Below are 13,713 nucleotides of genomic sequence, written 5' to 3' on the forward strand. Positions count from 1 at the left end.
GTTTATAGCATAGAAAAGGTCCAGACTTGGGAAGCAATCACAATGTAAAGCTCTGTCTGATATGTAGGTCTACTGTAGCCCACCATGACTGTATCCTGCTGTGCTGTTAATGCTGTTATGATGCTTATAAACCAATGCGTAGACTACAGAGGGCTCAAGACTATTAACATGCAACAGCAATATTAAGATTCAAGATTTCAAGAAGCACAACAATACCTCTTAATGTATGTCCTCTACAAGTCTTCTGTTGTCCAGTCTTGCACTTTAAATGTCTGTATGAGCACTGTCTATGTCCATACTGTCTTAAGTCCATGTATAAGTACTGTCTATGTCTATACTGTCTATGTCCTTACCTAGATTAGTCTATGTCTGTATGGGAAAGCAAGAAATGTAATTTCAAATTCTTTGTATGACCAGTGCATGTAAAGAAATTGACAATAAAACCTACTTGACTTGACTTGACTTGATTTCTTTATTACGTCTTATTATAGGTTTGAAGCCAATAAAGATGAAAAAAAATGTCGTGTTTTTGTGTCCTCAAAAAGATTTTAAAAATAATAAAAAGAGGGGGGGGGATGGAAAACGTGCAAGAAAGTGCCTTGTTGTTGTCTTCAGCACGTGTTTCAGCCATCTCAACTGCTTGGTGGAAGAAACAACTTAGTCTGATAGTGTGAGATTTCAGACCTCTAACACCAGAGGCAATAAAGGACTACTCTCCTGTTTCCACCAGAGCGGCCCATCGAGAGCTCCACAGGGTCAATACCCACGGCCGGTCATCCAAATATCCCTTTCAGACAGCTTCCTCTTGCGTCCACAGGAAAATCCTATTGGATGTGGTTCATCCTTCTTGGTGGTATGTAGACATTACCTTGGATACCATGGCTCTTTATACACCACAAAGACTTGCTGTCTCAGTCAAAGATGCGAACAGTTACACGTGCACCAAGAATTTCTCCTTTTTGAACTCTGATTTGTCACCCATAATGTTGTGTGCATTGTGAAATTGTGAGCAAAACTGTGCTCTTACCCTGCTAACCTTCACACTTCAATTTACTGGTGCAATGTGCAATTAATGAAGATAAGGCCAACAGGCTGGTCCACTTGAGTCATGAAACTTCTGACACTAAAACGACAGGTGTCTCAGTTATTTTGTCCAACCCCTGTATCTGCATTGCTGCTACTGTACATTTGTTTACCCCCGCCCCACACACACATAGGGTGCGTTCCAATATGCGGCCTTGCGTCCTCCACTTGTGCTTGTGGCCTCGTACCAGGAAGTAATACGTCATGATGGCATCACTGACAGCAGCATTAGGCCTATATTTTAATATCTCGCAAAAGCTCAATTGTAAAGTCATTTTCTCATTTGCAAACTGGATGGTGAATGAAGAATAGTCCCCCCAAAAATTGTTTTGGCTAGGCTGACAGCAGGGAAACTTAATTGTTTTCTCCACAGAGGCGGGTCATCAGCAAAACGTGAGGCCACAAGCACAAGTGGAGGACGCAAGGTCGTATATTGGAATGCACCCATACAGTACATAAACACTTAGCAAAGAGAGATATCCTCCGCGCTCCTGCACTTCACAATATGGTGCGTCTCGGGAAAGGACTTAGTAAATGCAGGGGAAGAAAGGAATCACCGGAGCATCTTCAGATGTGAAAATTAACTAATTTTATTAGGCAAGCGTCAAGACTAACGTTTCGACGTTCACACGTCTTCTTCAGAGTCAATATGGCAAACCTGGGTCGGTGATGCTTAAAAAAAAGTTTCAGAAGCACCTGACAGGTGCGTAGGGGTGTGGTGACTGCAATCACCCAAGGGTGCCAATGACAAAGGCTGCACTCCAAAAACAAAAACAAAAACAAAGACAAAGAAACAAATTACAAAGTAAGCCAAACAAAAGAAAAGAAAAGTGGGGGGAAAAGTACATAAACAGTCTTGGGATGATTGACATGTGTAACCTCCCCCATGACAAAGGGGATGTCATGATGTAATTGTGCCTCTTCGGAAAATCCCTCTTCTGTATCCTGATAAACCAGCCTAAATGTGAGATTGGATGTGTAATTTAGTCTGGCCCCAATGAATAGAACATCCGCAGACTGTTGATGAGAACAACGCGTTGTCTTTCAAACCGTACCTGTGCCTATAGGCCAACGCTCTGACCAATCAGTGATATCTTTCTCGTGGATGTGCTTTCCCAGCGTTGCAAGCTTCATCGTCACTCCCTCAAAACCCTGCCCGCTTTGATTCAAAACAAATCTCTGCATTGTGATTGGTTTGCAGGATTCAGGGCAATGTGTTCAAAATGTTCGACCGATCCGAGGCCAGACCCACTTGCAGGCAAAGCATTTTTGCCGTCCAGTGGGTGGCGCTGTTTTACTAGGCTACCTCTTCTGAAACTTTTCAACAATATTTCAATAAGCACACAAGTTATTTCCAAATTGTACATAGAGTAAGTTTAATACAACAACTGTTGGTGTTACAAAAGAAAACTTCTTAGTGTAACTTCAGACATATTTTTCCAGTTTTGTGAAATTAAAATGAGTAGACTGCTGTCTTATAATGCCATACAGAGGATCATGATCTGATTCAGTACTCATGTTACATGCTCTTGTGGAATTCAGCTACCATGTAAGTAGTACAAAGAAGTTCATTGTATTCATCCTGCTAATGCAACTGTAGTCTATCGTTTACAGTGTATCATTGTGTTAATTGTAATGATTAACTGTAATGGTTGAATTAAACTAAATGGTCATTTACTATTCGTTCTCCATTCCACCATTCCATTGCCTCATGTGTCATTCCATTTAGTTGTCCTTATTCATTAATACTTTCTAGAATTAACCACCTTTGTACTTCCCACTTGGTTATCACAACACGTGCTTGACACCATCTTAAACAACATGTTAATCATTGTCTTATCAGAGACTAACAGGCTAAAGAAATGGATTCCGGGAACCATGTCATGTGGTCTGATGACACCAAGACAAGCACATTTATTTTTAGACGTGTAAAGCATGTGTGGTGGTAACCATGTAAGTAGTACAAAGAAGTACATTGTATTCATCCTGTTAATGCAACTGTAGTCTATCGTTTACAGTGTATCATTGTGTTAATTGTAATGATTAACTGTAATGGTTGAATTAAACTAAATGGTCATTTACCATTCATTCTCCATTCCACCATTCCATTGTCTCATGTGTCATTCTATTTAGGTGTCCTCATTCATTAACCCATTGGCGCCGTTTGTCAATATTTACAAGACGCATGGGACAATGTTTTGTTCAAATACACACGAAATCCACCATGCTCGATTCTGCACACATCCGTTTAGCCATTTCACACAGGTAAGAAAAAAGACTGTGGTTAGCGAGACACTCTGTTACAGCGAACGTGATGTTCGGCTGAAAGGTAATGAAGAGAGTCAGCTAGATTTCGCCCCCGACGTTACCAAAAGTTCACTCCGACACTCTGGGCAATTGGCGAAGGTGCCAATATCTGAGGAAGCACGTCCTTTAGATATATTTCAGAATATTTTCACTGAGGAAGTTGCGGATATGCTGATAGCCTATTGGTGAGGCAGACAACGGTAGACATGCGGATTATAGACGCGCGGCCACACATCCAGCTCAAAGTGGAGCCCCGTCTCAAAATAGGATATGAAATAACTCATCGGTCTCTGCATAACGTTTGGAGGAATGAAACGGCCATACTCGCCGGTGGGAGAGCAAGTGTCTGCATCAGACAAATGTCCCCCGACTTATGGCAGAAATGACTGCCTTATATTTATAATAATGATTATTATGATTTAGTTATAGTCGGCTATTGTAACAGTAGCAATAGTAATAGCCTATAATAAATAGCAGCATCAAGCATTATCCTGAAAGCACATAAAACTTTTTTCAATCATTTGATTATGAGATATGATTTCTTTAAGGAAAATGTATTAGTGTTAATGCTGAATGAGCATAATCCTGTGAAAGCAGAGCATTTTACCTTTTAAATGCAATTCATCCCATGGCCCTATGTGTTCCAGAGGCTGAGATATTGAATTTTTCATAGGAGTTTTCAACCAATTGTTCTAATCTCAGAAAACCCTCAGGCATTGGGGACCTTTTCTAAGAACTGGCTTAGGCGCCAATGGGTTAATACTGACCAGAATTACCCATCTCATTCCCTCATTGGTTTGAGAAATACAGTGAGTGGTGGGAAGTGATCATGTACACTCCTAAAACATTTCCTGCTGTCTTTGTATAAGTAGAGGTTTCCCCCACGTGTGTGTCTCCTGTGTGAAGCCTCTGGTGGATATTAAGGTCTGCTTTCCTCCTAAAGCTTTCTCCACAGTCAGCACATGAGAAGGGTTTCTCTACTGTGTGAACGTGTTGGTGAAATATGAGGAGATTCTTAGTCTTAAAGCTCTTGTCACATTGGCTGCAAGCGTACAGCCTCTCTGAAGTGCAACAGCAACTGATTTACTCTCTCAAGTGTGACAACAAGTGTGTCTTAAGGTGAGCAGACTGAGAGAAGCTCTTGTCACACTGACTGCAAGCATACGGCTTCTCTCCAGTGTGAATGCGGCGATGTGCATGAAGGCTACCAGACTGAGAGAAGCTCTTGTCACACTGACTGCAAGCATACGGCTTCTCTCCAGTGTGAATGCGACGATGTTTGTGGAGTTTAGAAGATGACAAAAAACTCTTTCCACAATCTATGCATGAAAATGGCTTCTCCCCTGTGTGAACGCGTTGGTGCATTTTGAGCTCTGTTTTTGACTTAAAGCTCTTGTCACACTGACTGCAAGCGTACGGCCTTTCTCCAGTGTGAATGCGACGATGTGCATGGAGGGTAGAATACCGTGAGAAACTCTTTCCACAGTCAGTGCACGAAAATGGTTTCTCCCCTGTGTGAACACGCTGGTGCCTTTGGAGCTCTGCTTTTGACTTAAAGCTCTTGTCACACTGACTGCAAGAGTACGGCCTCTCTCCAGTGTGAATAAGGCGATGTGTGTTGAGGTGAGAAGACCGCAAGAAACTCTTTCCACAGTCAGTGCATGAAAATGGTTTCTCCCCTGTGTGAACATGCTGGTGGATTTTGAGCTCTGCTTTTGACTTAAAGCTCTTGTCACACTGACTGCAAGCGTACGGCTTCTCTCCAGTGTGAATGCGGCGATGCAGCTGGAGGGTAGTAGCCGTTGAGAAAGTCTTTTCACAGTCTAAGCATGAAAATGGTTTCTCCCCTGTGTGAACACGGTGGTGCTTTCGGAGATTTTGTTTTGTCCTAAAGCTCTTTTCACACTGATTGCAAGAATGCTGCCTCTCTCCAGTATGAATACGATTATGTGTGTGGAGGGTAGAGGAATCTGAGAAACTCTTCCCACAGTCTTTGCATGAAAATGGTTTCTCCCCTGTGTGAACACGCTGGTGACTTTGGAGATCTGATTTTGTCTTAAATCTCTTGTCACACTGACTGCAAACATATGGCTTCTCTCCAGTGTGAATGCGACGATGTGTGTGAAAGCTATGGGACCGTGAGAAACTCTTTCCACAGTCAGTGCATGAAAATGGTTTCTCCCCTGTGTGAACACGCTGGTGAACTTGGAGATCTGATTTTGTCTTAAAGCTCTTGTCACACTGACTGCAAGCGTATGGCTTCTCTCCAGTGTGAATGCGACGATGTATTCGGAAGGCAGAATAATGTGTGAAACTCTTTCCGCAGTCGGTGCATGAAAATGGTTTATCCCCTGTGTGAACACGCTGGTGGTTCTGGAGATGTTCTTTTCTCTTAAAGCTCTTGCCACACTGACTGCAAGGGTACGGCCTCTCTCCAGTGTGAATAAGACGATGTCTGTGGAGAACATCAGAGCGCATGAAACTCTTTCCACAGTCTACGCATGAAAATGGTTTCTCCCCTGTGTGAACACGATGGTGCATTTTGAGCTCTGTTTTTTTCTTAAAGCTCTTGTCACACTGGCTGCAAACATATGGCTTTTCTTCAGTGTGAATGCGACAATGTGTGTGGAGGTGAGAAGACTGTGAGAAACTCTTTCCACAGTCAGTGCACGAAAATGGTTTCTCCCCTGTGTGAACACGCTGGTGCCTTTGGAGCTCTATTTTTAACTTAAAGCTCTTTTCACACTGACTGCAAGAGTACGGCCTCTCTCCAGTGTGAATAAGGCGATGTATGTTGAGGTGAGAAGACTGCAAGAAACTCTTTCCACAGTCTTTGCATGAAAATGGTTTCTCCCCTGTGTGAACATGCTGGTGGATTTGGAGCTCATCTTTTCTCTTAAAGCTCTTGTCACACTGACTGCAAGCGTACGGCTTCTCTCCTGTGTGAATGCGGCGATGCAGCTGGAGGGTAGTAGCCGTTGAGAAAGTCTTTCCACAGTCAGTGCATGAAAATGGTTTCTCCCCTGTGTGAACACGCTGGTGGGCATGGAGGTGTCCTTTTCTCTTAAAGCTCTTGTCACACTGGCTACAAGGGTACGGCCTCTCTCCAGTGTGAATACGATTATGTGTGTGGAGGGTAGAGGAATCTGAGAAACTCTTCCCACAGTCTTTGCATGAAAATGGTTTCTCCCCTGTGTGAACACGCTGGTGGGCATGGAGGTGTCCTTTTCTCTTAAAGCTCTTGTCACACTGGCTGCAAGGGTACGGCCTCTCTGTAGTGAAGGCAGCAGAATGTGTTTTTCCACTAAACTCCGCTCCGCTGGAACTGCAGAGTAGCAGGTGCCCTGTGAAGAGTTAAATGGAAATTAATATTAGTCACAACGGTGTGTGAAGATTTATCCCTGCCACTTTCTGTTCTTTGCAGAGATTATTTAATGCAGTCCGCATCAGCCATTTCTATTACCAGCGTTCTGAGAGAAAAATCGAATTAAACTACGGTAGTCCTGTCCGAAAAGGGCTGAAGACAATAAACATGTCTTTTCCTTCAATACTTGTGTTGCTGCAGATATTAAGATATTCATTTGGAAACAATTAAAAAAACACTTCCATAACTCCATCATGGGAAACACTTTAGAACACAACAACACAGAACTTCAGCAAAATCATTGAAACTGCCACAGATTTCATGTCTTAAGGGTCTGTGTACATTTCACAGAATTCTGGCTGCTTTACGCTGCCATGCACCCCATCCAGGCCCGAGAGGAAGGTAGGCCGAGGCAACCCAGCATTTTATACAGGGACTGTCTGTCTTTAACCCATTTCATCTAAACAACTCTGGGTCAAACACACATCACAAATAATTAATTTAGGAGTGATTCTACGATTCGACTGCACTTTTAAGTCCATGGATTTTATTTGCCAATTCCACTATTCAACTATTAACTGCTTCCAATGATGTTTTGGACATTAGCACACATTTATCTTTCATATAATACAGAAAGTGTAGACATGGCATTATTTCCCTCAGCAAGAATGAATATTTAATACTGGTTTTGGGCGTTTTCATGCCGTCCTGTTTTCCAAAAGGGTGGGAGACGTGACGCCTTGTTTTTTCGTAACATTGGTTAAGAAGCTACAAAACTGTTATTTTTCCTTTAAAAAACATATGTCAATGAAAGAAGATGTGGTACATTATGTTTCATATTAGTCTTAGATGAGAAGAAACATTTTTGTTAAGATTTATGTAAAGGTTTATATGTCAAATATCCTGCGGTGTGACCGTAACATTAATGAAACCTGGAATATAATATATATATAAATTAACCAATAACATTTTGAATAATGTATGAAGCATTTGGCATGATTACATACATATTAACTTTAGATTAATATATGTGAATGTGAAAAAACTCAAGACAGTAATATTAACTACAAGTTCAATTTCGTAACACAAATTGCGTCCTGTGGGGTGACATGTATGGCAATGTTTGTGAATGGGCAGCTGCAAGGCCAACTACAAGGGTCTTCAAGACTGGCTCCTAACCAGTCAATACCTCAGTTATTGGAGAGTGCTGTGGAAGTTTAAGGTGACTCTTAACCTCTTAATATGTCTTCATATTGCAATGTTTCTGTCACGCAATGCTTAGGTTCATTTTATGGTGTCCTGTGGTGTGACTGCTCTTATAGGAGGAAAAAAGTTTTTTTATAAATGAAAACACATATTAAGATTAAACACAACATCATTATCAAGTTAGCATGAGCTCAAATGTCAGTCATGTATACAAAAGGATTAAAATGGCATTAATGCAGTGAATTCCCTGTGGTGTGACTCCATTTTCCTGCGGTGTGACATGCCTATGCAATGTGTTGATGCAAGACACATTTCTCCAAAAATGGCAAAAAAAAGGTGAAATTCCACAGACCACTAAGTGCTTTATTTTTTTCAATTCTTTCTCAATTTTTATCCATATTTTTTTTCAGCAATTAGAAAAACTTTTTTTTTTTTTTCAAATGTCAGATGCAGTCTTCATATTAGCATGTAAAGAAACTTGTTTTGCCCAAGACAATTGCAAATGTTGATTCACAGTAATCATCACAATATGACAAAACTGTCAGAAAGACCACTGTCCTTTCCATTATACATGAAATTTGCCATATTGTGTGTGTCCACGAAAACGGTGTTAACCATGTCACGGCCTGAAACCCCCTCCATATATCAGTAATGGTTTGGTCTTAGGCCATACGAATAACATCATGTGATGTCATAACCTCTTTGGCAGGATATGGGAAGACTTTTTGGAAAATTTTGAGATCCATCCTTCCATAATTTAATCCATTCTTTTTCATGTTCTCATAGCGGGAAAAGTGCCTGTCAAATGTGTTATCAACATATTCATAAGAATCTCAAAGTGTTACCGTCAATGGTGTTACAATTAGCTATGACAGTTGAGGAGGAGTATGTTTTTGCCAATTTATCTCCATATTGACAGACAAACAAACAAAATAATTTGTGTTCTAGGGAGATGGGTTTGTCTGCTCTGTTTTTTCAGTGCCGACTTGTTCCCCTGCACTGTTGACCGTAACACAGTTGAGTAACACGGTTGACTGTTTTGAAAGTGTTATTGTGCTATTGATCCCTAATGTGTTGGAAAAATCCTATGAACAGACACTAGGGATTATCTCTGGAGAAGGAAGTCTTGTGTAAGGAGGGTGACTACATTCAAATCAGACGTTACAGGGATTTATAATGAAAAATGTGTCAGTCTGTATCACAGTGAATCATAAAATCCTACTTATGAAGCTCAACAATCACATTTTCTATATCAGTTGCACAGATTAATGACAACATTATTGCTAAGGGAGATAAGCACTTTCAAACGTATGTTGTTTCAACTCTGTAGTAGTTTTATATATGTTTGAAATGACATAGTATTTGTCCATAACACTGTTGACAAAATAATCAAGCAAATGTTCGCTTTCATTAGAGTATTTATCAAATGATTTAAGATTAAGCTTGGCAATTTGTTTGTTTGGAAACTTAAATATATACACTATGTAAACATCTAGGTCATTTAGTTGAAAAAAATACTGATAATTGACATTTTGCTTTTGCCAAAAGCGCAGGCGAGTCGTAGAATCACTCTTAGACATACACATGCTCTCAACACATGTTCTGCAGTTCAGTATGCATTATTAAATAACTTATTATACTATTTGAATTTTGAATAAATGTAAAAAGAAAAGTATCAAAGCTTTCTGACTTGCAGTTGTAACATATTTTATGTAACCAGTTCGGATCTCGGATCTTCCGATACAGCTGTGAACTGTGGTGACCACATACTAGTTCAAAATGATACTTATACACGTGTTTGAGTAAAATGAACATTGCTGTTTCACTCTATTAACTACCGACAACATTTCCTCTGAATTTCACATTAAATGTGTAATTTGGAGTTTATTTGGATTTATGTCTTACCAGATCTCTTCCTTGGCTCGGCATCTCTGTGATTCTCCTCATTGTTCTCCTGCCGTCCTTGTGGTCTACAGCAGTCCACCAGCACTACAGATACGCTCCTCAGACTGTACAGAGAACGCAGGGTCTCCTCGTTGTCCTCTTTTACGCTCCTCAGCTGAAGTGGAGAACCGGGGAACTGTTCGGTCTCTTCTCCTTCTATGTTCAGCTGTTCTGGAGAATCAGCTAAGCTGAGCTCCTCTGTTTCTTCTATGACGCTCCTCATCAGCTGGAGTGGAGAATTGACTTCTGCAGAGGCCATATTTGAGGTCTCCTCTAAACCTTTAAAAGTGAACAGAAATAGCATGACAATTACTCCACACACACACACACAATCCAGCTAACCCTTGAAATTGATATTTTAGCTATAGTTTTGTATGAGATTACGGTCTTACCAGATCTCTTCCTTGGCTCGGCATCTCTGTGGTTCTCTTCATCGTTCTCCTGCCGTCCTTGTGGTCTACAGCAGTCCACCAGCACTACAGATACGCTCCTCAGACTGTACAGAGAACGCAGGGTCTCCTCGCTGTCCTCTTTTAAGCCCCTCAGCTGAAGTGGAGAACCGGGGAACTGCTCTGTCTCTTCTCCTTCTATGTTCAGCTGTTCTGAAAAACCAGGGAACTCTTCTCTCTCTTCTTTTATGTTCAGTTGTTCTGGAAAATCAGCTAATCTGAACTCCTCCGTCTCTTCTTTGATGTTCCTCATCATCTGAAGTGGAGAGTTGACTTCTGCAGAGGGCATCTAAGAAGTGTTCTACAGACCTTGAAACTGGACAGAAAAATCATGACAATTACTGGCAAAGTTTGTCTCCTTTTACATTTGCAACCCAACCTCACAGTAATGGCGGTGCGAGCCTAAACCAGCATGCTAAGAACAAGGTAATGAGTGTAGAAGCTTAAATCAGCAGGACCATGGACAGTCGTATCTGTATTATTTGATGGCTTAAATCGATTTTAACCCTTTGAGGAGTACCATCACAAATATGTGATTCGAATTTTGCCCAAATTCTGAGTTCTCATTATGATGTCATAATGTCTTTGCGAGATTTTTAACACAGACGTCTATAGGAGCTGTAGAGTGTTCCAGTAAAATTCTAGAAGATCCTCTAGAAATTCCTTAATCCTCAAAGGGTTAATGTGTAGCCTAGAAATCTAGACGCCCCTAGCGACCGCAAATTGAATTTGCTCCCGGGGGCAGTCTAGCGGACCCCGGTCGTTTTGCGAGGCTGAAAGTTATCCGATGACAGGGCCAATCAAATCGCGAGGGGGGCCGGGCTACTTAGTAAACAGGAAACTTTCTAAGAAGAAGCATGGTGTCCGTCCGTGCTACGTACAGCACGAAAGTGCGCTTAATTTAAAAAGCCTGGATGATAATACATTTCGTGTCTGACATGGACTGATGTAATAATACACCATGAACTTATCGGACACAAATAGATCACAACACAATACCATTTGATCATTCGATGTTTTAAACTAGCTCGGTAAGCTAAGTTGAGCATTTTACAGGACCAGATAGTCACGCTATTATCAGACCACTACTGTAGGTGTAGAATGAAATTGCTGCCCCAATTTCTAATAAGACACATGCCATTAAAAACGAGACATTTGGGAGCTTTGAAAGTCTTTGAGTAGCTTACTAAATAGATGGGAATGGCATAGTCTACCAAGCTAGTGGCTAGCTAACCTGTCATCAATAACACAGAGCTAGGTATCCAGTCTTAATATAACCATTTAACAAGCCCCAAATGGCTCAACATTTCGCTGGTTGATCAAGGAGGGCCATGTGGTTGAAAACGAGGCATTTTTGAACTGTATAAGTGAAAACACGATTTATTAGGACACTTGTTTGTGGCTGTGGTCATCACATGCATTCACTGCTACGACGGCTCGAATTTGCCGCTCCACCTACAAAGGGGCCCTCGCTGGCTAGCTAACCTGTCGCCAATAACACAGAGCTAGGTATCCAGCCTTGTATTATATGCCTGCCCCAAATTCTAATAAGATCCATGTCATTAAAATGAGACATTTGGGAGCTTTGAAAGTCTGTAAGTCGCTTACTAAATAGATGGGAATGACACCTAGAGTCTACCGAGCTAGCGGCTAGCCAATCTGTCGTCTAATATCCAGCCGTGTATTAGTTATGGGTATACAGCTAGCTAGCTAACACCGAACATGCCATGTTGACAACAATCATAAATATAACCATTTAACAAGCCCCAAATTGCTCAACATTTCGCTGGATGATCAAGAAGGGCCGTGTGGTTGAAAACGAGGCATTTTTGAACTATGTAAGTGAAAACACGATTTATTAGGAAACTTGTTTGTGGCTGTGGTGATCACACGCATTCACTGCTACGACGGCTCGGAATTGCCGCTTCACAAGACAGCTGTGACGTTACACAGAAGTGTGTGGGGATTGGTTGTTTGCCATCCAATTGCGTGGCGTTGAGTGCTGAAGCAACCGTTTATCCCGCCCACACTGCTGCCCAGCCCTCCTAGACCCTGGTACAGCTTTTTGCTGTACGGGTCTGGCTCGCTAGGCTAGTTAATGTGTAGACCAGGGGTTCCCAACCTTGGGGCCCACTCCAAATTGTCAAAAATGTTCGGGGGCCACCTCTGACCAAATTAAGAATAAAACTCAAATAAATCAACAGTAACACACACCAAAATATGATTATTATTTTTAGGAAATGATTTCAAGGCCCACTTGGAATACCTTTAGGGCCCACCAGTGGGCCTCGGCCCATAGGTTGGGAACCACTGGTGTAGACCATGTATTGACCCGTTTAGAAGTCACATCCTCACTGATTGTTGACTCTCTAAGACACACACGCACAGAAGCGCACACTGCACATAATGAAATTGCATTGATGCCATGCTCAAGAGTGCCTCAGTCATGGAGGAGGATGGGGAGAGCACTGGTTAATTACTCCCCCACCAACCTGGCAGGTCGGGAATTGAACCGACAACCTTTGGGCTACAAGTCTGACGCCCTAACCCAGGGATGTCAAACTCAGGCCCGGGGGCCACATTTGGCCCGCGGAGCCATTTTATCCGGCCCGCGAGATCATTTTGAATGTGTATTACAGTTGGCCCACATACACCATTAATGTACAACGCAACACAACTTGAACTGAAATTTGCAGTATCACAGGATGTGCAGACACATTTGAACAGACAAATATGATGGGAAAGAGTGTATGTGAAATTTAACTATGAGTATGAATTGCATGAATGCACAATTTTAGTCCATTTTCATGAATAATAGTTGAGTTCGGCCCGCGACTTCATTCCAAACTTTGATTTTGGCCCTCAGTCAATTTGAGTTTGACACCCCTGTCCTAACCCCTCAACCATGAACTCCCTTGCGGCCCCACAAGGGCTCCCTCGTCCTCCACTTTGAAAACCCATATGTATACCTCCATTATTTGTTCTGTTGTGTTTATCACTGAGAAGCATGGCATGACACTTACTGTCTTCATGGTGCATCTACCATCTTCACTTGCAAAAAAAAAAGCATTTTGCATTTCATTAATTCTTACATGTGTATTAGGCTACTATGTAAGGACGCTTAAACTTAAGTTTCTTACTTTCAGAATTACAGTGCAACATGATATTATTCTTACAATACATACTTCTGTGTATTTCATTGTGCACCTTGTAAACATGAAATGGTGATGGCAGTCAACATATGCGATTGGAGATGTGATGTCAAACTGTGCCTGTGAGAAATGCCATTCTAATAAGGTCTTTTATTCATTTTCATTCATTAAAATTCTTCAAAACACCACATACAATTTCAGAAATTCT

General features: G+C 41.5%; 1 protein-coding gene across 1 annotated transcript; it reads right to left on the reverse strand.

The window, feature by feature from the left end:
• Positions 1-1,633: 1,633 nt before the first annotated feature.
• LOC134464137 (zinc finger protein 271-like) lies at positions 1,634-10,736 on the reverse strand. The gene is made up of 3 exons (XM_063217594.1): positions 10,297-10,736; positions 9,866-10,183; positions 1,634-6,734 (listed from the first exon to the last, which is right to left on the reverse strand). The coding sequence occupies exons 1-3, from the start codon at positions 10,640-10,642 to the stop codon at positions 4,474-4,476; spliced, it is 2,925 nt and encodes a 974-aa protein (XP_063073664.1). The 5' UTR covers positions 10,643-10,736; the 3' UTR covers positions 1,634-4,473.
• Between the last annotated feature and the right edge of the window lie 2,977 nt (positions 10,737-13,713).

Source organism: Engraulis encrasicolus, chromosome 15 (genome assembly GCF_034702125.1).
Source record: "Engraulis encrasicolus isolate BLACKSEA-1 chromosome 15, IST_EnEncr_1.0, whole genome shotgun sequence".
NCBI classification, from domain to species: Eukaryota; Metazoa; Chordata; class Actinopteri; order Clupeiformes; family Engraulidae; genus Engraulis; species Engraulis encrasicolus.

Excerpts from the sequence above, each read along its gene's own strand:
- LOC134464137 (XM_063217594.1), bottom strand. The coding sequence starts at position 10,642 with ATGCCCTCTGCAGAAGTCAACTCTCCACTTCAGATGATGAGGAACATC. Across the intron at positions 10,184-10,296 it reads CGAGCCAAGGAAGAGATCTG|GTTTAGAGGAGACCTCAAAT; the intron begins GTAAGACCGTAA and ends TCACTTTTAAAG. Across the intron at positions 6,735-9,865 it reads CGAGCCAAGGAAGAGATCTG|GGCACCTGCTACTCTGCAGT; the intron begins GTAAGACATAAA and ends AACTCTTCACAG.